The 24,383-nt window shown below is 41.5% G+C and overlaps 1 protein-coding gene across 1 annotated transcript in view; it reads left to right on the top strand.

Moving 5' to 3' along the window:
- tnr (tenascin R (restrictin, janusin)) overlaps positions 1–24,383 on the top strand; it is a 306,961-nt gene that overhangs the window by 213,632 nt on the left and 68,946 nt on the right. Inside the window, 2 exon segments of the mRNA XM_034182776.1 lie at positions 6,461–6,580; positions 13,341–13,484. Of these exon segments, the coding sequence (XP_034038667.1) occupies positions 6,461–6,580; positions 13,341–13,484 (264 nt within the window).

Below are 24,383 nucleotides of genomic sequence, written 5' to 3'. Positions count from 1 at the left end.
TGAATAATTTGATTTTCACAGTGGATTTTAAATCTCGTGTATACTTAGTGGGTGACATTTGTCAAAAAAAAGTGAGTGCCATGACTACACAGCAACTAGGGAGTATTTGCAAAGGCTATCTGACACTATGAATTATCCTGATGTTGGAAAGTCTCATATGTAAGGGCCAAAAGGTGAACAAGCTCAAAAGTGTTCTGCAAGCAATGCGACACCAAACCATGGTTGGATCTACCTTCAGGTCGGGGGGGGGGGGGGTTGGGAGGGTGCATTAAATCCCATGGCCTTTTTTCTGCATTCTAAGGCAATCTGGGAAACTGAAGACTGACTCTCTAGGCATCCTTTTAAATACACAATTTTTAAACACTGGAAATCTTCTGAGGACAGTGGACATCAGTTAAATCAGCTCAGCTGAATCTGTATCCTTTTAGATATTGAACTCAGTTGAGATTTAAGCTAATTTAATAGACACACTTGCTATTTTTTTCCATTTTGCGATGGGAATTTGTTTTGGGTTTAATTTAACTGAAATGGTCTATAAGGAATGGTAAATGGACTGCATTTATATAGCACTTTTTCCATCAGCATCAAAAGCTCAAAGTGCTTTACAATTATGCCTCAAATTAACCCATCACACAGACCAATGTCAAGGTGATGCCATTCAGGCGCTCAATATACACCGGGGAGCAACTAGAGGGTTAAGGACCTTACCCAAGGGTCCTTAGTGATTCTCCAGTCTGGCTGGGTTTTGAACCATGGATCCTCTGGTCTAAAGCCCAATGCTCAACTACTACACTGAAAAAAATGATACTTTGGATCAACTTAAAAAAATTGATGTAATTTGTTTCAGCTAATTTTTTTTAGTTTTTCACAATGTATATTTATGATTTTGTAAAGTGATTCCAGCAGATTTCATAATTTAATAATTTTCCATTAGACCAATGGAAATAAGTACTTTGAATGAAGTTCACTGAGGTTTCACTTTTTTCAGTATAGACTAGACCATCACCTCTCCATGTTGGATGTATGTGGTCAGCCGAGTGACCTTCTTGTTGTCGGTGTAGTTGTTGTTATTATTAGTAGTAGGAATGGTATATTTAAAGTAGATCATTAGTTATTAGCAATAAACATTTGTCCTCTTATTCAGGATGATTTGATTGGTTTCTTGTCAACCAGGCAGCACATGGATACAGTTTGAGTCATCTTAATTCATAAAGATTTGGGGGAAAAATCAGACTAAATTCCGGTATTTGCATATCTCATAATTCAGATGTTGGAATATTTTATTCACTTTTTAAAATCTTTTTAATGAAGAAATATAATAAATCAGAACATGTTCATAACAAGCATCTCTGTCAGCGAATAGAACCAAAAACAAGTTGTGATTCAGTTCCAGTGATGAGTAACCGAGGTCTGCGGTAATGCTTTAAAAGAATTCAGCCTGAGAGTCACATTTACTTACCGTGAAAAAGAAAAATTTAATCTATGTATTTGGCAGATGTATAGTCTGCTTTAGGCTTTTTCTTCCCTTTCAGACACTCAGGAAGTTTCATTCTAATCCAGTTACATTTGTTCCACAAATCTGATTGGCTAATCATGTGAGATTTCCGACCATAAAATAGCGTGTTGACGGTGGCAAAATATTTGACCTTTTCACATTGATGTATTACTCCGTGCCCTGACCGCGTTGCTATACAGATGTCAATAATAGCACTGTCAGCTGACAGGGAGAGAAACGACACTGTTGCTACCGTAAATTACTTACAGAAAAATAAAGAGTACAAACGATGGAATTGGATTAAAATGGGAATAACCCCCTTGTGTCTGATGATTTGTGGATGTTAATGCTGGATTACGCTTGCAAATATCCGTTTTACCGGCTCCACTAACACGTCACTGGTTAACTCAATTTGCGACCATAAAATCCAGCATTAACGTCTGCAAATCATCAGACACAACAGGATTATTCCCTAATTAGACAAGACTGCGTATGCTTGAATAATCATGATTTGCTGCAGTATTTCATACAAGTAGATTTGAACTGCCTGGCCGATAGTTATAACTGACCTTCTCTGCTTAGAATAATAGCTTTTATTCTTTCAAAGCAGGAGAGGGAGTTTAACCATTTGGCCCATTTTCCATAACTGCAGATTGAACTAATGACTTTCTCTTCCATCTGTGTGTCTGTCCCACTCTTCTATCTTCATCTATTTGTCTCTAGCAGCTAAGGACCTGCCACCGGTTTAATTGTTTGTTGAAATTTTTTCTCCATAACCTTTTCCTTTGGCAGCTCCGTAGTCCTGCGGTGACACATAAACAAATCATCAGCGGAGATAATTCTCCTTGGAGGAAGCCCTGCTCAGAGAAATGCTAATGTCTTGCATTGCTGGAAGTAGACAGATTTCTTATAATCATGTTTTGTTTAATGTTTTTGCATTATAATACTTAGAATTTCACAGACCAAGGACAGGTATTTACAGTGCATTCACGGAGCTTAGTTTTTTCCACATTTTATTATGTTACAGCCTTATTCCAACTGGAGTAAGTTCATTTTTCCCCTCAAATTCAACTCACAACACCCCATAATGACAACATGAAAAGTTTTTTTAATTATGCAAATTTATTACAAATGAAAAAAAACCTAATAAATCACGTGTACGTAAGTATTCACACCCCTTTGCGCAATATTTTGTTGATGCACCTTTGGCAACAATTACACCTCAAGTCTTCTTGAATATGATGCCACAAGCTTGGTGCACCTATCTTTGGGAAGTTTTGCCCATTTTCAGTTTCAATTTATTTTCATTTATATAGCGCCAAATCACAACAAAGCTCTTCACACAAATAAGGACTAACCTTACCAACCCCAAGAGCAAGCACACAGGTGACAGTGGTAAAGAAAAAAACTCCTTCTGGTGATTTGAGGAAGAAACCTAAATCAGACCAGACTCAAAGGGGCGACCCTCTGCCTGGGCCATGCTAGCGACATAAATGACAAAACACAATTTACCAAAACGCTGCTGCTGCCTGCCCCATTTCCTAATAAATGAATTTAAAAGCGTAAAAGCATAGTAACATACTATGCCAATGTGCTAGCCATACAAAAGGGAAAATAAATGCATCTTAAGTCTGGACGTGAAAGTCTCTACAGAATCTGACTATTTATTGATGCATGAAGATCATTCCACAAAGCAGGTGCACGATAAGAGAAAGTTCTGTGACCTGCAGACTCTTTATTCACCCTGGGGACACAAAGTAGTCCTGCACCCTGAGAATGCAGAGCCAGGCCAGTACGTAGGCTCATTCCTCTTTGCACCACATGCTTCACTGTGGGGATGGTGCCTGGTTTCCTCTAAACATGATGCCTGGCATCCATGCCAAAGAGTTCAGTCTTTGTCTCATCAGACCAGAGAATTTTGTTTCTCATAGTCTGAGAGTCCTTCAGTGCCTTTTGGCAAACTCCAGTTGGCCTGCCATGTGCCTTTTACTAAGGAGTGGCTTCCATCTGGCCACTCTACCATACAGTCCTGATTGGTGCATTGCTGCAGAGATGGTTGTCCTTCTGGAAGGTCTCCTCTCTCCGCAGAGGAATACTGGAGCTCTGACAGAGCGATCCCCGGGTTCTTAGTCACCTCCCTAAGTCCCTTCTCCCAATTGCTTAGTTTAGATGGGCGGCCAGCTCTAGGAAGAGTCCTGGTGGATCTGAGCTTCTTCCATTTACGGATAATGGAGGACACTGTGCTCATTGGGAAGTTCAAAGCAGCGGAAATGTTTCTGTATCCTTCGCCAGATTTGTGCCTTGAGACAATCCTGTCTCAGAGGTCTACAGACAATTCCTTTCCATTTCATTTTTAATTTCATTTATTTCTACAGCGCCAAATCAAAACAAAGCTGCCTTAAGGCACTTCACGCCAGTGAGATCTAAGCTTACCAACTGCCATGTGCAAGCACACAGGTGACAGTGGTAAGGAAAAACTTCCGCTGACAATGTTGAGCAAGAAACCTCAAGCAGACCAGACTCAGAGGGGCGACCCACTGCTTAGGCCATTCTAACAGTAACAAGGTTTTTACAAAGTTTTTACCAAGCTGAAGAAACAGGAAAAAGAAAAACCAGAGTAGCATCAAAGAGAGTGCATTATTGAGATGAGCACACAGTCATTGGTACTGCAGGCAGGGGGTCATCCAGTACCTTGGGATGCAGGGCCAGCATTGATCCATCACATCATCAGTGGGCTGCAGCACAAGCTGTCCCCATGGTAGAGTATATTCCAAAAGAAGACTGCAGTGCGTTGCATCAGCTTCAGCCATGGTGTCTCATGGTCAGTCCAACACTGTGTGGTGTGCAGCTGTCAGTCTTGCGCAATTTTATCACTACCTTGGACAGAGAGAAAAAGCGCAGAATCAGTCGGTCAGAAAAAACTGCAACTAAGGTATGAGTTCACAAGCAGTAAAGTGACCGAGAATCAGAGAAAATACTAAAGTGATCACCGGCAGTTAGCCCTGAGCTTCACGAAAAAGACCAGAATTTAGATGAACTAAGGCCGAGACCTGTGTCATTACTAATAAGATGTGTTTAAGGGATAGGAAGCATGTTCCATACTATGTCAGTATGCTAACCATATGAGAGGGAGAATAGATGTGTCTTAATTCTGACTTGAAAGTCTCTACAGAATCTGACTGTTTTACCTCTGCAGGGAAATCATTCCACAAAACAGGCGCATGATAAGAGGAGTATCTATGGACCGGCAGACTTTTGTTTACCATAGGGGACACAAAGTAGTCTTGTGCTGTGAGAACACAGAGCCAGGGCCAGTACGTAGGGTGTAATTAGGTCAGCTAAGTCAGGACGTGCTAATCCATGAATATTTTATAGGTTAGTAACATAACATAAAATCTGACATCACAGAGACAGGAAGCCAGTGAAGAGAAGCCAAAATTTGTGTAATGTGGGCGAATGTTCTGCTTCTTGTCAAATCTCTGGCAGCAGCATTTTGAACCAATTGGAGATCCCTAATGCTGGACTGTGGTAAACCAGAAAATAGAACATTGCAGTAGTCCAGTCTAGAAAGGACAAATGTAAGGATCAGAATCCCTGGATCAGCCATAGACAGGATGGGATGAATCATTTGCAGGTGGAAGAAAGCAGTCCTTGGTACATTTCTAAAGTGTATGTCAAAGGACAGCATGGGATCAAAAATCACACCGAAGTTCCTCACTATGGCAGTGTGATGTATGACACAGGAACATAGGAGGCCAAGATTAACTGGTCCAACTGATGTTGATATCTCACTTACCAAGAACCATCCATTTTGGTCTTGTCCGAGTTTAAAAGTAAGAAATTGCTGGACATCCAGCTTTTCACTGATGCAAGGCATCTATATCTATGATATAGATGCCTTGCAAAGGGGTGACTCAGAGGTTCACCCCTTTGAGTCTGGTCTGCTTGAGGTTTCTTCCCCAGAGGGAGTTTTTCCTTACCACTGCTGCTCTGGGGGTTAGTAAGGTTAGACCTTACTTGTGTGAAACGCCTTGAGGCAACTCTGTTGTGATTTGGCATGATATAAATGAAAATATATTGAAACTGAAACAGAAAAAGGCAATTGCAGACTTTATGTGAATGAGATTACCAGGAGTTATCGGCATGTAAAACTGAGTGTCATCAGCGTGGCAATGAAAAGTAATCCCATAACGCCACAGTATGTGCCAAGAAGTGCTATATTAAGGGAGAAAACCAGGGGGTCAAAGATAGACCCATGTGAACCCCGTATTTCATTTCACCAGGGTTAATCCATTGAATTCATGCTTGGTTTCTGCTCTGACATGCACTGTCAACTGTGGGACCTCATACGTGGACAGGTGTGTGTCTTTCCAAATCATATCCAATCAACTGAATTTACACCAGGTGGACTCCAATTAAGCTGTTAGTAAACATCTCAAGGATGATCAGTGGAAACAGGATGCACTTGAGCTCAATTTTGAGCATCATGGCAAAGGCTGTGAATACTTGAGTATATGTAATTTCTTAGTTTTTTTTTAATAAATTTGTCACAATCTCAAAAACCTTTCTCACATAGTCATTATTGAGTATTGGTGTAGACTTTTGAGGACAAAAAAAAAGTATTTCATCCATTTTGGAAACAAGTCTGTAAGATAAATGTGGAAAAAGTGAAGCACTGTGAATACTTTCCAGATTCACCCTATAATGAGGACAGGATTTTAAAAAAGGAACCATGGAAAGATGTGAAATAATTGGTCTTCACGGGGAGTGATTCTCTCTGAGGTTTATGTAAAGTCCTGACTTTGCTTTGTAATACACCACACCACACACCCTCTGTTGTGCATACAGATTTAAAATAATGCTACTTTTCATCCATGAAAGCAAGAACATCCTTTCAGCATTATTTTACATATTTCAGCCTTCTGTGTTATCCATTGTTAATTGATGTCCTCATCTCCTTCTTAGCATGGACCCTCCACAAAGAGATGACTGTGTCAGATGTGACCGAGGACTCAGTGACTATCTCTTGGATTAAACCTCTAGCTTCTTTTGAATACTATAAGATGTCCTACCAGTCAGCCAGAGGTAATGCTTTCATTTTTACATTTCTTGCACTGTAGTTGTATTGCTCTTTATGATAATCAATGTATAATTGAAACATTGTAGTTCCATGTTACACTTATAACTTACAGTTACTGTTTCTTAACATCAATCATCTATCTATCTATCTATATTTATACCATGGTCAGTGAGAATTCCATGTTTAACTGGCGTGCATTATTTTCGTGTATACGCACATGTAGTTCGGCGAGTTAAGTCACTCCGCTCTGGTCATAACCATAGCAACGCACAAATCAGTTGGCACAGCTGTGTTTTGACAGGTGAATGACAGAAACATGATAAACATGGATTTCCAAGGGAATTTAATCTTTTTGGCCAAAATAAAATGTTTGAGGAATGGGAAGAGGAGAGCAAACGAGAAGAACAGCAAAAGCAACGGCATAAAGATTTAACATCGGACGAACTTGACAACATTGAAGACGAGAAAGAAGAAGAGAACACGAAAAAGTTAACTTAAAAAAAAATATTTGTGTGTTAGCTCACTGTGTGGACCATGGTATAAGCGGATTAAACAACTCGAAGCCGTGCATTATACGGTTTGAATGCACAACGCGGAGTCTAAAACACCACGACGTGAAGCGGAGTGGTGTTACTCAGTGAAGTGCTTCTCCGCGAAGGGCTTCTTACTCCGCAAAGAGCTTCCACTTATCAAAAAACTCAACCTAGACCCCGTTGTGCTGTTCAAATTTCAAACAGTGTCCCATCTGTTCTTTCTTTCCAAAGTTCTTGAAAAGCTTGTTTCACTCAGTTAAACTCATTCCTGGTTCAGAATCAAATTTATGACAAATTTCAATCCGGATTCAGAGCACGCCATAGCACAGAGTCGGCACTTTTAAAAGTGCAGAATGACATTCTGTTGTCTCTGGACCTCCAAGACACCTGCGCTATTGTTTATGCTGATTCTCACTGCAGCATTTGATACAGTGGACCATTCCATCCTGCCTGACCCCGCTGGTCCAGCAGGTGGGTCTCCAAGGACCTGTACTGGAGTGGTTCCGGTCATATCTTTCAAATAGGTCTTTTACTGTTACGATTAACGACCTCTCCTCTTCAGCTTCTCTGACCTCCGAGGTGCCACAGGGCTCAATTCTTGGCCCTGCCCTTTTCTCGTTGTACATTATGCCATTAGGTTCTGTTATTGCCCATCATGATGTGTCCTTTCATATGTATGCGGATGACTTACAAATCTATCTGCCTGTGACTTCTTTTTCAGACACACAGTCCATTAATTCCTGTCTCACTGACATAAAGTGCTGGCTATCTCAAAACTTTCTCTGTCTGAACGAGTCAAAAACTGAATTCATCCTCTTTGAATCTTCCAGCCATGTAAATTCAGTTAAAAACATCACTTATTTTGGCTCTCAGCTCAACCACACTGTCAGGAATCTGGGTTGTGATTTTTGACTCAGATTTAAAATTTAATAAACAAATTGACTCCGTGGTTAGAGCAAGCTTTTTCCAACTCAGACAGTTAGCTAAGGTCAAACCTTTACTAAACCGCAGAGATTTGAGAAAAACCATCCATGCTTTTGTCAGTTCACGTCTGGACTATTGTAATGCTCTATACACTGGACTAAGTCAAGCCTCTCTTTACGTTCTGCAACTGGTGCCGAATGCGGCTGCTTGCCTCCTCACCAGCACTCGCAAATATGACCCTATCACACCAGTTCTTTACTTCCTCCATTGGCTCCCGGTTCAGTTCTGAATACAATTTAAACTCTTGTTGTTCATCTTTAGTTCAATCCATGGCCTCGCACCGACTTACCTCAGTGACATTTTGACCCCTCACCAGCCCAGCAGAGCCTTGCGCTCTTCAGACCAACACCTGCTGGTGGTTCCAAGGTCGAGGTATAGACAGTGGGGCGATTGTGCCTTTGCCGTGGCAGGTCCTAGACTCTGGAACTCTCTTCCTCTGGAGTTATGCTCCATCTCATCCCTGCCCCTGTTCAAAGCCAGGCTGAAAACGTATTTGTTTCGATTGGCCTTTGACACATAGAGCTGTGACTCCCTGGAAATTGTCAACTGTAATATATTTTAGATGTATATGTTTTGTCTGATGGTTGTTTTTAACTGTGTGCAGCACTTTGATCAACTTTGGTTGTTGTAAAGCGCTTTAGAAATAAAACTTGATTGATTCTTGTTGTTTAATCCTTACATAGAGAGAGAGAGAGAGAGAGAGAGAGAGAGAGAGAGAGAGAGAGGCAGGAGTCTGCCACATCTGACAGGAGCACAAATTCATTTTGTGATGGTATCACAAAATGCGGGGTGACGCAGCGGGGTATTTGGGGGTTACAGTTAGAGGAAGGGAAAGGGTTATATTATGGTTATGATTAGGGAAAGAGATAGGGTTAAAAACAGTAAAATAAAAATCTGCATCATGAAAATTTGACTCATTTTGTGATGGGAGCATGAAGAAAGGAGTGACACTGGGCTGGCAGAAAAAGCTGCTCTTCCTGCAGCAAACTGCATAAAGACACGACAGAGAACTTTAAAAGGATCACTCGCACATCAATGTCATTTCGTGGCCATGGAGTTACAGAGTTGCAGAAGCAAGCTTTAGGATTTTAAGGTCCCACTCTGCACCTGAATTAAAAAAGAGTGATTGGACCACATATAATCCTTTAAATGCACGTAATGTCTGGCGCTGATTTGAGGCAAGCGTTTATTTTTCTCAGATGAAGTTTTGACCCAGTCATGAAATGAAGCAGGTCCCGGTTCAAGGTCAGACTTTAAATCAAAGAATTACGTAAGCCCAATAGGTGCTGGGGATTCCCTGTAAATCCTGGATGTAACTAATATGTTACGTACATTCATGGATTTTGTCCATTTTATACATGTAATGGATTTTGATTGTAACGTTTGAAAATTTGCTGTTCCACCTGAAACCATTATATGCGTTATACTGTATATAGTGTGTCTATATATACTCAACAAAAATATAAACGCAACACTTTTGGTTTTGCTCCCATTTTGTATGAGATGAACTCAAAGATCTAAAACTTTTTCCACATACACAATATCACCATTTCCCTCAAATATTGTTCACAAACCAGTCGAAATCTGTGATAGTGAGCACTTCTCCTTTGCTGTGATAATCCATCCCACCTCACAGGTGTGCCATACGAAGATGCTGATTAGACACCATGATTAGTGCACAGGTGTGCCTTAGACTGCCCACAATAAAGGCCACTCTGAAAGGTGCAGTTTTGTTTTACTGGGGGGGGATACCAGTCAGTATCTGGTGGGACCACCATTTGCCTCATGCAGTGCAACACATCTCCTTCGCATCATCCGTGAAGAGAACACCTCTCCAACGTGCCAAACGCCAGTGAATGTGAGCATTTGCCCACTCAAGTCGGTTACGACGACGAACTGGAGTCAGGTCGAGACCCCGATGAGGACGACGAGCATGCAGATGAGCTTCCCTGAGATGGTTTCTAACAGTTTGTGCAGAAATTCTTTGGTTATGCAAACCGATTGTTCCAGCAGCTGTCCGAGTGGCTGGTCTCAGACGATCTTGGAGGTGAACATGCTGGATGTGGAGGTCCTGGGCTGGTGTGGTTACACATGGTCTGCAGTTGTGAGGCTGGTTGGATGTACTGCCAAATTCTCTGAAACGCCTTTGGAGACGGCTTATGGTAGAGAAATGAACATTCAATACACGAGCAACAGCTCTGGTTGACATTCCTGCTGTCAGCATGCCAATTGCACGCTCCCTCAAATCTTGCGACATCTGTGGCATTGTGCTGTGTGATAAAACTGCACCTTTCAGAGTGGCCTTTTATTGTGGACAGTCTAAGGCACACCTGTGCACTAATCATGGTGTCTAATCAGCATCTTGATATGGCACACCTGTGAGGTGGGATGGATTATCTCAGCAAAGGAGAAGTGCTCACTATCACAGATTTAGACTGGTTTGTGAACAATATTTGAGGGAAATGGTGATATTGTGTATGTGGAAAAAGTTTTAGATCTTTGAGTTCATCTCATACAAAATGGGAGCAAAACCAAAAGTGTTGCGTTTATATTTTTGTTGAGTGTATATCCACCTTGGATCTGCATGGTGATTTGGCACATGCTTTACACCAGCTGCCCTTCCTTATGCAACTCCACAGTACATGGATTAGGGCCCCTTCACACATAGTGCAAAGTTTGGTCGAAGTGTGCATGAAGTGTGCACGAAGTGCTCATGACGCAGGAATCGTGTGCAAACCGTGTAAAATCATCCCTGCCTCTAATGCCTTGTACACCTGTTGCTACAACTATTTGCGCACACCAGCGGCTGAAAGACAGAGTGTGTACTGTGCGACCCTATCAAACCTTCTCACAGCAGGTGTCAGCCAAATTCCAGCTGACACGCACGAATATCTAACACCGCTCATTTTGCACTTAAAAATGTGTGGCCAGTCGCACTCTTGGCACGACAACAGTCTGCAAACCACTGTTGTACTGGCAGTGAAATTTGTCTAAGTTCCACACGACTGTGGAGTTGCCGTTGGCTTTCTGTTTCACTCTCTCGCCCCGCTCCCCCAACACGTGTATGCGTGCGGTTCCCCCTGCAGGCGAGGTGCATCTCATCTGATCACAGAGTGACACCTTGGTCTGTGCGCTGAACACACGGGGGTGTGGCAGCTGTTGAAATCTCTGGTCCTGGACATCAGAGCTGCAGAACATGCACCATGCTTTGACGGTCACGCGGGTGTGTGCGCTTGCTGTACTCATATCGAAAAACAAAAACATGTATTGTTTCTGCAATGGGCTGGAGAGCGTGCACACTGACAGGTTGTTCCAGCTTTACTGGACTGTCAGTTTATGTAGACTTGCAGCAGGCGATCTAAACGTCACGTCTGTCTGACAGGACAGTGAGCGGGGCGCCGCAGGACCATATGACAGGCCAATAGTATGACAAATATGCCACTTTCAGTCACCTATCAGCAGAAATACACTGTAGCAGTCGCTGTTTGGTCAGTTATCACAGCGCTTTTCTTCTCTATTTTAGAAAATATGTTTGTTTGCTTGTTGATTTTAGCTATTTCATGCTCCTGTTATGAGACAGTGATTGTAGTGTAGTGGTAAAGTTGCTGTCTGGTAATCAGGATGTGTGGGTTCAAATCCTGAGTGGTGTTTTTTTTTTTTATTTAACCGTGTGGCTCTGTATTGCATCCCCTTTTATGTATTATTTATATCGACCCAGTGATATTCACTAATTATACAGCTGGTTTTTGCTTTATTTTCCTCCACATCAGCGGCACGATGTGGTGCAGCTTGCCCCTGGAACACAGCTGCAGCTGCAGCAGCTTGCACTGTGAGCTGCTGTTCCTGCTCGAAAGACACCAGCACGTGCATGAACCTCCGCGCCGGCATCGTGCATGCCTGCCCGTCAGCGCGATGTTTCATGGTGCGCTCGTACAAGCTCTACCGCGGTGAGTCGTCCTGGAGTTGTACGCAAATCGACCAAATTAGCACTATATTCGCACAACTAAGTGTACCTACTGTTGTGTGGGCCGCCGAAGAGGAGGTACTGCTGGCCCACCACCACAAGATGGCGCCCTGCTTGAAGTGCGGGCTTCAAGCACGAGAGGGCGTCGGAGCGACCAGGAGTGACAGCTGTCACACATCATCCATACCAGCTGTCACTCGTCCACTACTCATCACCACCACCATAAAGGCCGGACTGCAACTCCACCTCCCTGCTGAGAAATCAGCTACCATTCAGGTAATTTTCTCTGCTGACTCAAAACATTGAGTATTAATCTGAACTTCTTTGCAGCCGTTTTCCTGGTGTGTCCTTATCTGTGGGATTGGCGTTTGGTGTGATCAGCGACGGCTTCGCCTCACACCCCAAACCAGATAAGTGGTGAAACAGGAGCTGCACGAGTGTGTGATTGGAGGTGGAGGTGCTCCCTCCTAACTAAACACTGACTGTGGGATTACTGAGTGTGCGAACTCACACTCATCAGGACTGTCTCTGTTTTCTGCCAGCAGTACCGGGTCTGACTGCTGAAGACAGCGGCCACCTGGGGCGCAGGGCTTGGCGGTTCCGGTGTTCTTCAGCTCCGTTGGTGGTGGAAGCTGTGTGGGGATCTGGCTCTTCTCTCGCCAGGCGTCTTCTATCGTCGAGCCTGCCCACACGTCACTGGTGTATGATTGACAGTCCACCATATTGTTATTGTCTGTACGTCGTTGTGCGATTCACAACATTAAATTGTTACTTTTGGCTTATCCATTGTCCGTTCATTAACGCCCCCTGTTGTGGGTCCGTGTCACAACACTTTCACAACACCTACGATAAAAATGACAGACCTCTCTATTCTTTGTAGGTGGGAAAAATTGCAAAATCAACAGTGGATCAAATACTTATTTGCCTCACCATGTACGTGATTTTTATTTGTTTTTTGTTTTTTTTATTTTGCAAAAATCTAAAAAAAAAACTTAATTTCATTCATTTTGGAATAAGGCTGTAGCATAACAAAATGTGTAAAAAGCACTGTGAATACTTTCTAGATGTGCTGTCGTTTGCATGAAAATGACAAATGCATTTGGCAAAAACTAGCAATGACTCTTGCACTGTGCTTTGTCCTGTTGTGGTCAGAGTGAAAGAAGTGTCTCTGTGACAAACTGGTTGTTAAAACAGAAAACAAATGCAACAGAATTAGAATGCAGCACAGCTGCAATGCCCTTCATTTGCCATTAAAAAAAATGTCCCTTTGTGGTGTCTGCACAGGTCGAGTGGACAGCATGGTGATGGACAACGATGTCACCAACTACACCTTGTCCAGTCTGTTCCCTGCTACAGAATATAAGATTAGCCTCAATGCTGTCAGAGGCAGCCAGGAGAGCAAAGTGGTCAGCACATCTGTATTCACAGGTAGGACCTCATACTGATCTCATATAGTGCAACATCTGCACCAGGTGTGATTGACATAGATTCAAGCAGATTAAATCTTTGTGATTCAGTGTTAAAGTAATATTTAGTTCTGTATGGGCTACATTTGATTTGTTCTCTCCAAGCATTCCACCATGTTTAATACCTTGTTGAATCCATGGTCATCTACTTAAACAGTTGTAACCTTGAGTTTAACTTTTAAAGGTCACTCCAACAATCTGTTTTGAATTCCACAAAGTAGCCATTCTAATTATCCCCTACATACAGTATAAGTAAGCACTGAGCCAAGGTTTTGGCTTGGCTTGTGACCTTGAGTTTTAACAGCTTTTTTCTTTTCTTTTCTGCAAAATAAATCACTTTGTCTTTGGTTGATCCTCAGTCATTCCACTGAAATTGGTAAGGTCAACAAAACCACTGGACATGGTAAGGTCAGGCACAACCACTGCACGTGGGTGTTAGAACAAAATAGTCAAATGAGAACCAAAGCAAACTACATGCCCTCAGAAGACGCAACACAAACAAATCCTCTCTCAGTTCTCACTTCAGGCTGCTCAGGGACAAAGTGTTGCACTGAGGCAGGTTAGAGCACAACATGATTTGGTTAGAAATGCCCACTGATGCAGCATCAGCCGTCACTCTGTATGCTCTAGCTCAGTGTTCACCAACGTTTTTGAAGCCAAAACGACTTTTTATGGGAGATCGACCAGATAGAGCTGAGGCATCTGTTCGACACGTCATTCTGTTTTTAGTCTGTGAGCACCATCCAGAATGTTGTAGCCAAAACTGATACATGATGTAGTGTCCACCTGAGAAAAAGAGAAGTAGAAATGAAAGGAATCAGAGGGCTGATTCTGCATGCTCTACACACCACAGTATAAATAATAATACATATGTTTTTACTGGTGTTTTTGACTATGTATGACTTCATCATATAAATTCTGTGTGACTTTATTTTGAAACCATTCATACCAATCAATCACACATATTTTGCTGATCAGTCTGTCCTTTAAATTGACAGGCGGGTTTGGTAGGAGACAAATGCAAGGCTCACTGTCACAGCTCTGTTTGCAAAAAGACTTTAATGAAAAGGAAAGCAATGGTCGGTACACAGGGAGGCAGTCCAAAAGGCACAGCAGCAGTACAAAGATCATCAGGCTAGATGTGGTCGGAAAAAACGGGCAGGAGGTCGAGAACACACTGAAGCAGGCAGATCTAGGAAACACGAGAACAAGAGCTGGTATGACGGCACAGAGCGCAACAAACTGGCAAAGAAACAACATAACCCGTGAGCTAAAAAAGCCCCAGGTGGCAATCAGCAGATTACGGATAGGTGTGCATGGTAAGAACCAGAAGTGGGGAGTGGCCAGAGAGAGAGATAGAGAACCACAGACAGACCCAAGCAATAAAAACCCCACAAGAACAGAATACACAGAAAAGTAATACAAAAGCAAAATGAGAATAAAAACAAACCAAAAACCCTGCAGCTGACCAGATGAACCGTCAGACCCTGACATAGATCAGGTGTACACATAAGGAGGTGATGGTCTAGTGGTTAAGGTGTTGGGCTTGAGTCCAGAAGATCATGGGTTCAAATCCCCACCTGACTGCAAAATCACTCAGGGCTTTGGGCAATTAAGGCCTTTAATCCCCTATTGCTCCCAGTGTGTAGTGAGCACCTTGTATGGCAGCACCCTGACATCGGGGTGAATGTGAGGCATAATTGCTGCAGATGGAAAAGCGCTATATAAATGCAGTCCTTTTACATAAGTGGTGCTCAGGTGCTCGTGGATGCTAAAAACAAATGATCCGCAGCAGAGACACAGAAGTAAACTTTTGCTTCTCAGGAGAAAATCAGTGACAACTTAAAGGAAGAGCACTTCCTTCCATGTTTTCTGCTGTGCATCATGTATTTTTTCTCACCTGAGCACCAGTTATGTACACCCCTGCTTGAGATCATCCATCTAGGCTTCTTGGTGGTTAAGATGTATCAAAAAATACGGTATTTTTCACACTATGTTACATTTGACCTTTCACCAAACTGCTCCAAAATCGAATCACTAGATATCTGCTCCAAGTTTGATACATCTTGGCTTCTTGGTTGTTGAGGTATACAAAAGAAGGTTAACTCCTGATGACAGGCCAAGGAGTGTCAAGAATATGCTCAACATAGCAATCTCAAAATCTGATTATAGCTATCCACAACACTGTCCCTGTGCATCATCCCCATTTCTTTTAAACAGCAGAGGGATTCAGCTGAGATTTCGAAGACCTCAGAGAACATCTTTCCCCCTGGAGACAGCAGGGAGAAAACTGATTGGATACATATGACCTGATTTGGAAGCGGTACAACTATGAAATCATTTCATTCCTATAAATAAATGTGAATAAATAATAAATAAATAATGCAGACATACATTTAAGATGAATGAAAATAATAAATCATGAAGGTAAATTTTGTGACTCTGATAATATCCATGCCAGCACTCAAAGCCTCATGGATGGCCTTGACAGCCCACCTCAGCTTTCCTCCTTCAATACTGTTTCCTACTCATCTCTTTGTCCTTTTACCCATAATAATTTCTGGTCTCTCTTTTTAGCATGACTCTTTCTCTCTCTCTCTCTCTCTCTCTCTCTCTCTCTCTCTCTCGCTCTCTCTCTCTCTTCCTCTCCCAGTATTTGCATTCTTTCCTTGCTGTTGCTGCATAACTACTCTCCTGATCTTGTCAATCTTTTGCCCTCGTCCTGTTTTCCAACTTTTTTAAGCACTTGCTGTTACTCTCAACTCAGCACCAAATCTTCTAAAAAAAAAAAAAAAAGATTAAAAAAAGAAAGCTAGGGACACCTTTCTCTCAGATAGAACTTCTGTCCCGGCACCGCATGCATAATCATCTGTGTACATGAGACAGTAAGAGAGCTGGAGACATGACAGGATTAGAGAGAGGAGAGCAAGGGAGCAGAAGGTGCGTTGGCATACTAATGAGACGTGATTCAGCAGGAGACAGCAGGTTCAAGAATCCAGTGAGGGAAAAGCATCTGTCTTTTCACTCTCTTTTCTTTGTGCGGCTCATGCCCCGCTCTTCTTTGTTATCAGCTCCCTCTTCAAACACTCCCACTGTACTTACAATATGCACAGCCGTTGGGTCTGCAGTCGCTTGAAAAGAACATAATTACACAGTCAAGCTTGTTAGAAACAGTAAATAACATTTTCCTCTAAACACACACTGCCCAACCAGGGACATGTTAATACTGCTTTCAACAAATAATACACAAACAACGGATTTTGAGGAATAATCTTGCGTGAGTTGCCTAAGCATGTAAGTAGTTGAAAATTGCTTCTTACTTTGGGAATCAAATCATTTTCACTTGTATTAAAAAAAACTGTGAAACAGCCTTTCATCTTGACGGAACTATAAGTACTGCTAATCGAAAATGAATATGACGAGGCGGAAACTAAATATGTATGAAATCTTGTTTCAAGGCTAATATAAGGACTCAAAATTAAGTACAACCCTTTTATGCAACCCTTAGAGAGGAATAATAAAGATTATCCCTGTGTTATGTTTTAATCAAGCTACTGAGAAGAACTTTTAGCATTAAATTGTTCAAAATTCCATGTTGGTAAGAGGCGACAATTTGTGTATTCCATTTTCTACAATCAATTTTTGAATTACATCAGGGTACTTGGATGATCTGAGACCTTAATTAATAATTGGAGCCCCAAAAGAGGGAAAAAAAAACAGTTTGCAGAGTCCAAAAGTTTTACCTCCACTTGTAAATATTACAATATATTTTCCATATTTGTGCCTGAAATAATCTTTTAATATGATTTCATGTACCCCTAAAGTGGGCCATGTCATTTCTTAAATTTACTTGAACCTCTCCTCTGCCTCACTCCCATTAAAGCAATGACTAATTTATCTCTATGGTCCAGCTTAGTGGATAAACTCAGTATAAGACAGCTAAACCTAATATATTTCCACGTGTCTCGTCAATTGTTGTTGTGCTGTGTTCTGTATTGTAAACTTTTTTGGTAGAATGACATAAGCAGTGGGTCACCACTTTGAGTCTGGTCTGCTTGAGGTTTCTTCCTCAATGTCATCAGAGGGAGTTTTTCCTTACCACTGTTGCCTGTGTGCTTGCTTTAGGGGTTGGTAAGTTAGACCTTACTTGTGTGAAATGCCTTGAGGCAACTTTGTTGTGATTTGGTGCTGTATAAACTAAATAAATAAAAAATTGTCTGAGCTAACATCAGTTAAATAATACTTGTAATGGCGAGACTGAAGATCCCTGAGCAGAGAACAAGACATGTAACGGGTAAATATAGGTTCTTCTGTTGAATCAGTCAGAACAAGCAGCACAGAAAGCCCACAAAGGCTTACAGATGGAAACAGACAATGAGAGTGGTGGAGAACACAGGAAATTTGTGTATTCAGCAGAGGTGTCCATGGAGCAGTCAGCAAACAAGTCTAGTCTGAATCATTGTCCTATAAATTGTAAATAGAGAACTAATCTGAAGTTACTTTCCAAACTTAAAAGAGAACATCTTGAGTCCTTCTTAATGCTGCAGCAAGTTAGAAGAAACAATGTCATGTAGATGTGCATCTGAATGGCACAAGAGGTTGAAGATTATTCATGTTCTGGAAGATCTTCAACAAGCAAAGTGGACAACATCAAGTGTATTTGTGTAAAGATTCTTGATTGCTCAGTAGGGGAAACCAGGGCATGGGGAATCACAGGGCACAGTGAATCAGTAGCTATATCTGTAATACTACATATATATTTGCAGCAGTTATGTCATATTTTTATGTAGAAAGACATCCCTCTTATAAATTAGTGTTTTGTTTTTGGATACATTAAGGGTAAAACTAAGTGGCAAGTGAAGTCAGTTTTTTCCTATCAAAAGTAAATTTTGTGTATGTCAGTGTCTTTATTTCTCACAACAGAGGAAAGGTGGCCCAGAAATTGTGATTAGTTAGAAGACTACCATGTCCAACTGACGAGCATGTGTTATGTCTTCTCCAGACTATCAGCTATTTGATAACATGACTCGTGTGGCACATGCACCCGGGGCACAGTGAATCAGTCTAGAAAGTGATTTACTAAGCCCCAGTATCAAGTGGATGACAAATATTACTTGTTGAAGCTTATACATTTATTTTTCCATTAATTATTTCTATTTAAGTATATAAACGACTGTTTTCACGTTTGAACAGAAATGATGACAGTTATATTTATAATAGTTTCTAAAGGACTTATATCACTACATAAGACACTCACACATTACATAGCTGATTTGTTGGGTTATAGATTGTATATGCATATAGTTAATAATTTTGAATAAATCTTTATAATCGTGTTTTTTCATTATATTCTAAGTTGATTCACTGTGCCCCGAACACTGATTCACAGTACCCCGTGAATTAGTGTTCGGGGCACAGTGAATCAAAAAATTAAAAATCAATTTTAAACACCTGTAAATTACACTTGGGGAGACATAAATAAGACAGTCTTATAAACAATAACTTGCTGTATTAAATCCACAATAAAATGACCTAAACCTATGCATAATGTTTATGCTGCCACAAAACAACATTTCTGATCCACTGTGCCCCGCTTCCCCTAATGTTTCATTAAAAACGAATGTCTCAAGCGTCAGCATTAAACATCTGACAGAGATGGTCTCCACAGTATTGTCTGACCAATCAAAGACCAAACAGCCCTGAAGCACTGAGGAAACATTATGCGGGCTTTTGCATGGCCATGTGATATGTTCAGTGTCAATGAGGAGAAATTAATTTAATATCAAACACAGCAATCTCTTCTCCAATTTACTGGTGCAGTCTGTGACCGACACTACAATTTTTTGACAAGAATGAGTGAAGCAAAATTATTATTTTGCACCCATATTTATATGGGAAACTGTTATTTACCTTTGTCGAAGGAATTGCAGCAGCTTTTCATTCCTTCTGAAACCTTCATCACTTTCAGTGCATTTTGAAAACACATTTTCAATGTTTGTGAGTCAGACAAAACTCGTGCTATGTCTAGCTTCAAAACATTTCTTTTGCCGTTGGCCGTGGTTAGATGAAGGTGAGGCTGACGCGGTCAGTAGAAATATTTCCTCTCTGGCTGCAGTGGTTGTGTTTCTGAATCTAGTAAAACTATTTCAATTTGGAATTGCAGATGTTTTTCCTTTTAAAAACATCACAAAAGTTCAAAATGCATTAAATAACAAGACAGATTTGAAAGAACCAACACAAATAAAGCGTCAGTTAGAAGCCGCGGTGCGAAGAAAATGCTACTCGGCGCCTCTGACTGTTAAGAAGTGAAAAACAGAGAATTTACAGCAAAAATGAAAAAACAGAGTGCCCACTGAGTGGGAATCTTTTTTTTTTTCATGACCACAAAACAGCAGCTATTGTTTGGATGGACTTATCTTTGTGCCACAGTTACTGTGAGGCAGCCTGCAGTTTTCAGATTAACACCGTGCTGGCCGCGCTTCACTTGTCACAGGTGCAACGTGACATGTCTGCTCGCAGAGTACTGCGGAAAAAAAGTGTTCCTATTACACTCAATTAAGGCACCACCAATCATAAACCACCTTCCTCACTATAATTTAGACCCAACTGATTTATGTTCGGTTGTTTCTAAATCCAATTTATGTGGCTCAAATGCTATCCCTTTGCAGACTTAGATTATTTGTCCCTTTTAATGTCTTGTAGTAAACAGTGAACTGTTATCCATATTTTCTTCTTCAAGCAAACTGCTTGAATCAATGTTCGTATTGCAGCAAAGACTAACCTACGTGTGTCTAGTTGTAGATACAGTTTGTGTCTACATCATAAAATTAGAGCATCCATTGTTTGAGGCGATCCAAAGCATTCTTAAAAAGATCATTCATTAAGTAATCCTTATGTTCAGTGCTTCAAAAGGAAGCAGTGATTTGTTTGTGTTAATATGCTATTCAGCACCTCATTCCTCATTCACAGTTAAGGGCCCCTTCACACATAGTACGAATGTGGCTGAACTGCACACAAAGCAGGAATCGTATGCAATACGCGTCAAATCGGAGCTGCCACCAACGCCTCGTACACCTATTGTTACAACTATTTGTGCACACCAGTGGCTGAAAGACAGAGTGTGCCCCGTGAGAGCCCATTCGATCCCTCTCGTGGCAGGTGTCGGCCAAATTCCAGGTGACACACACGAATATCTAATGTTGCTCGCTTGGCACTTAGAAAATGTGTGGCCATTTGCGCTGTTAGCATGAAAATAGTGATCAGATGATCACTTTGGAGCTGGATGTGACATTTGTCTAAGTTCTCACATGATTGTGGCTTTAGAAAACAGCAGCGCACATATGGTGTGCCAGAGTGTCGGCTCCCCCCGCAACACGTGCCATGCATGTGAATTGCGTGTGTTACGCCCCCCCCCAACCGCAACACATGTGGCACATGGGGGGGAGAATAACTAAATAGCAGTAAAAATAATTAAAAAGAAATGATCACATAACACAGAAACACAGTGACACGTTGGTGTATGCACTGAACTGACAGGGGGCACGTCTGCCGACAGCCGCAGCCACAGCTGTTGAGATCTCTGGTTCTGGATGTCCCAGCTGGAGAACACATACCATGTTTGGACAGACATGAACTTACAACTGTCCACTGTGAGACACGTGTGACTGCTTGCTGTCCTCACATGGACATATATAAAAACATATATCGCTGTTGCAATGGGCTGCAGCGAGTCAGCGCATGGCGTGCACATTCACAGTCTGCCCCAGTCTGACCATCAGATCATAACAAGCAGCGGGCAATCTAAATGTCACATCATCCACGTGAGCTCTGTTCCACATGACGTGGTGTCTGTCCTACGCTGCACCGTCCACGAGACACGCAGTAGCAATCCTGTGAATCACTAAACTAGTATTTAGTTGTATAACCACAGTTTTTCATGATTTCTTCCCATCTGCGAGGCATTAATTTTGTTGTGTGGAACCAAGATTTTGCTTGTTTACTAGTATGGTTGGGGTCATTGTCTTGTTGAAACATACATTTCAAGGGCATGTCCTCTTCAGCATAAGGCAACATGACCAATTCCTCCATTTCTCTAATTTCCTGCTTTTAAACTCAGATAAAACTGAAGTTATTGTACTTGGCTCCACAAATCTTAGAAACATGGTGTCTAACCAGATCCTTACTCTGGATGGCATTACCCTGACCTCTAGTAATACTGTGAGAAATATTGGAGTCATTTTTGATCAGGATATGTCATTCAATGCACACATTAAACAAATATGTAGGACTGCTTTTTTGCATTTGCGCAATATCTCTAAAATTAGAAAGGTCTTGTCTCAGAGTGATGCTGAAAAACTAATTCATGCATTTATTTCCACTAGGCTGGACTATTGTAATTCATTATTATCAGGTTGTCCTAAAAGTTCCCTGAAAAGCCTTCAGTTAATTCAAAATGCTGCAGCTAGAGTACTGACAGGGACTAGAAGGAGAGAGCATATCTCACCCATATTGGCTTCTCTTCATTGGCTTCCTGTTAATTCTAGAATAGAATTTAAAATTCTTCTTCTTACTTATAAGGTTTTGAATAATCAGGTCCCATCTTATCTTAGGGACCTCATAGTAACATATCACCCCAATAGCGCGCTTTGCTCTCAGACTGCAGGCTTACTTGTAGTTCCTAGGGTTTGTAAGAGTAGAATGGGAGGCAGAGCCTTCAGCTTTCAGGCTCCTCTCCTCTGGAACCAGCTCCCAATTCGGATCAGGGAGACAGACACCCTCTCTACTTTTAAGATTAGGCTTAAAACTTTCCTTTTTGCTAAAGCTTATAGTTAGGGCTGGATCAGGTGACTCTGAACCATCCCTTAGTTATGCTGCTATAGACTTAGACTGCTGGGGGGTTCCCATGATGCACTGAGTGTTTCTTTCTCTTTTTGCTCTGTATGCACCACTCTGCATTTAATCATTAGTGATTGATCTCTGCTCCCCTCCACAGCATGTCTTTTTCCTGGTTCTCTCCCTCAGCCCCAGCCAGTCCCAGCAGAAGACTGCCCCTCCCTGAGCCTGGTTCTGCTGGAGGTTTCTTCCTGTTAAAAGGGAGTTTTTCCTTCCCACTGTCGCCAAGTGCTTGCTCACAGGGGGTCGTTTTGACCATTGGGGTTTTTCCGTAATTATTGTATGGCCTTGCCTTACAATATAAAGCGCCTTGGGGCAACTGTTTGTTGTGATTTGGCGCTATATAAATAAAATTGATTTGATTTGATATATATATATATATATTTTTTTTTTTTTTTTTTTTTTTTTTTTTTTTTTTTCACTTTTATGGTAAGAGGTAAGCTTTTGCTTTCGGCCACATGGGCACGCCTTTAATTGTTCTCTTTATGAGCTTTTTGTTATTTTTGAGTCTGTGTGCCAAATAAATAAATTAATTTATTCAAAGGTGCAATTATGTATACAAGTCATATGAAAATCTCAATATGCATTAAAACAACGTAGCTTTATGTTAGAATAGGAGCAATGCAAGATGTTAATTTTGTGTACTTTATGCATAAAAGGTAATAGTACCCATGGACAGTAAGGGCTTTAGTACTCTAACATTTGACTCAGGGACCTTCACCCAAATGATGGATGACCTGTTGTTGATTTTCCCAGGGCAGTTGTAGAATCCACCAAAGTGTGCCATATTTTGCACAAATCGGGCTCAAAATTAAATTCCTTGACCATGAGCCTTGCCAAAATTCATTCTTTATGGGCAATTTTGGGGTCAGCCTTCACTGACATGCCAGGTTTGGTAGAAATCAGCAAAAAAGGCAAACAATCACATGGGCAAACATGACATTGACCCCACTGACTGACTTTTGACAAATGGGGAATTCCAGAACCGGCCTTCTTATGTGTGTCAAGTTTGGTGTAAAGCCAGCCCAGTCTCATGTTTTTTTTTTTTTCATTCCTCCGTCATGAAAAGCGGCTGTTTTCGTGATGCGTTTTTTTTTTTGTTTTTTTTTTGCTATTTATAATCGTCTCCTTCTCCTAACTCTAACCATAACCATAGCGTTAGTGTCTACCCTCCCCAAACGTTAACCACAACTCCCCCAGACTCACCCTTCACACCACATTTTGTGCCCCCATTACGGAAAGCGCCCCATTTTCATGTCACAAACCAAGAGATTAATGTCCTTTGCGTAACCCAGTCCCACAAACTACCGTGAGATTGGGTGTGTAAAGCGGGGGGGGGCGGGGGAGCTTTAATTTTGATCTTTGACCCCAATTACCTTGACCTGCTTTGGGCAAATAGGATCTCAGCTGGGCATCCTCCTTATGTGGTCCAGGTTTGGTGCAAATTGGAGTGAAAACCTTTAATTATTACCCTTAACCTCAGTGGCCTTGACCACAGTGAGAACCGACTTAGTCGACATAGCAATAAGAATATAATTATGACATTTGACTCCACTAGCTTTGAGGTTTGCCAAAACAAGCCCTTTCAGGGCAATTCTGGACTCAACCTTCAATCAATTACCATGTTTGGTGGAAATTGGGCCAAAGGCTTGGGAGGAGTAAAAGAGCAAGCAGAGAGACAGAGAGACATTAATTTTCGTAGTAGTGTGATACTCTGAATCTTATAAGACTACAAAAAAATGCATGACTTTTTAAGTATTTTCCTCTTGATTTATGAATATGAAACATTCCTTCAGCTCCACAGCAGTGCAGCTTGTGTGGACTTTGTGCAGCAGGTAGAAATACTGGCTGGGGTTTGCTGTTGATCTGGTGAAAGTAGAGAACATGCACAAGCTTTATTTTATTGTCAAGCCGTGAGGCAGCACTGCTTTCACAGCAATGAGAGGGGGGTACAGAGAGCAAGCACAAT

The sequence above is a fragment of the Thalassophryne amazonica genome, chromosome 12 (assembly GCF_902500255.1).
Source record: "Thalassophryne amazonica chromosome 12, fThaAma1.1, whole genome shotgun sequence".
Taxonomy (NCBI): Eukaryota; Metazoa; Chordata; class Actinopteri; order Batrachoidiformes; family Batrachoididae; genus Thalassophryne; species Thalassophryne amazonica.
The sequence above is the reverse complement of the archived record's forward strand: the minus strand, read 5'-3'. Positions and strand labels throughout refer to the sequence as shown.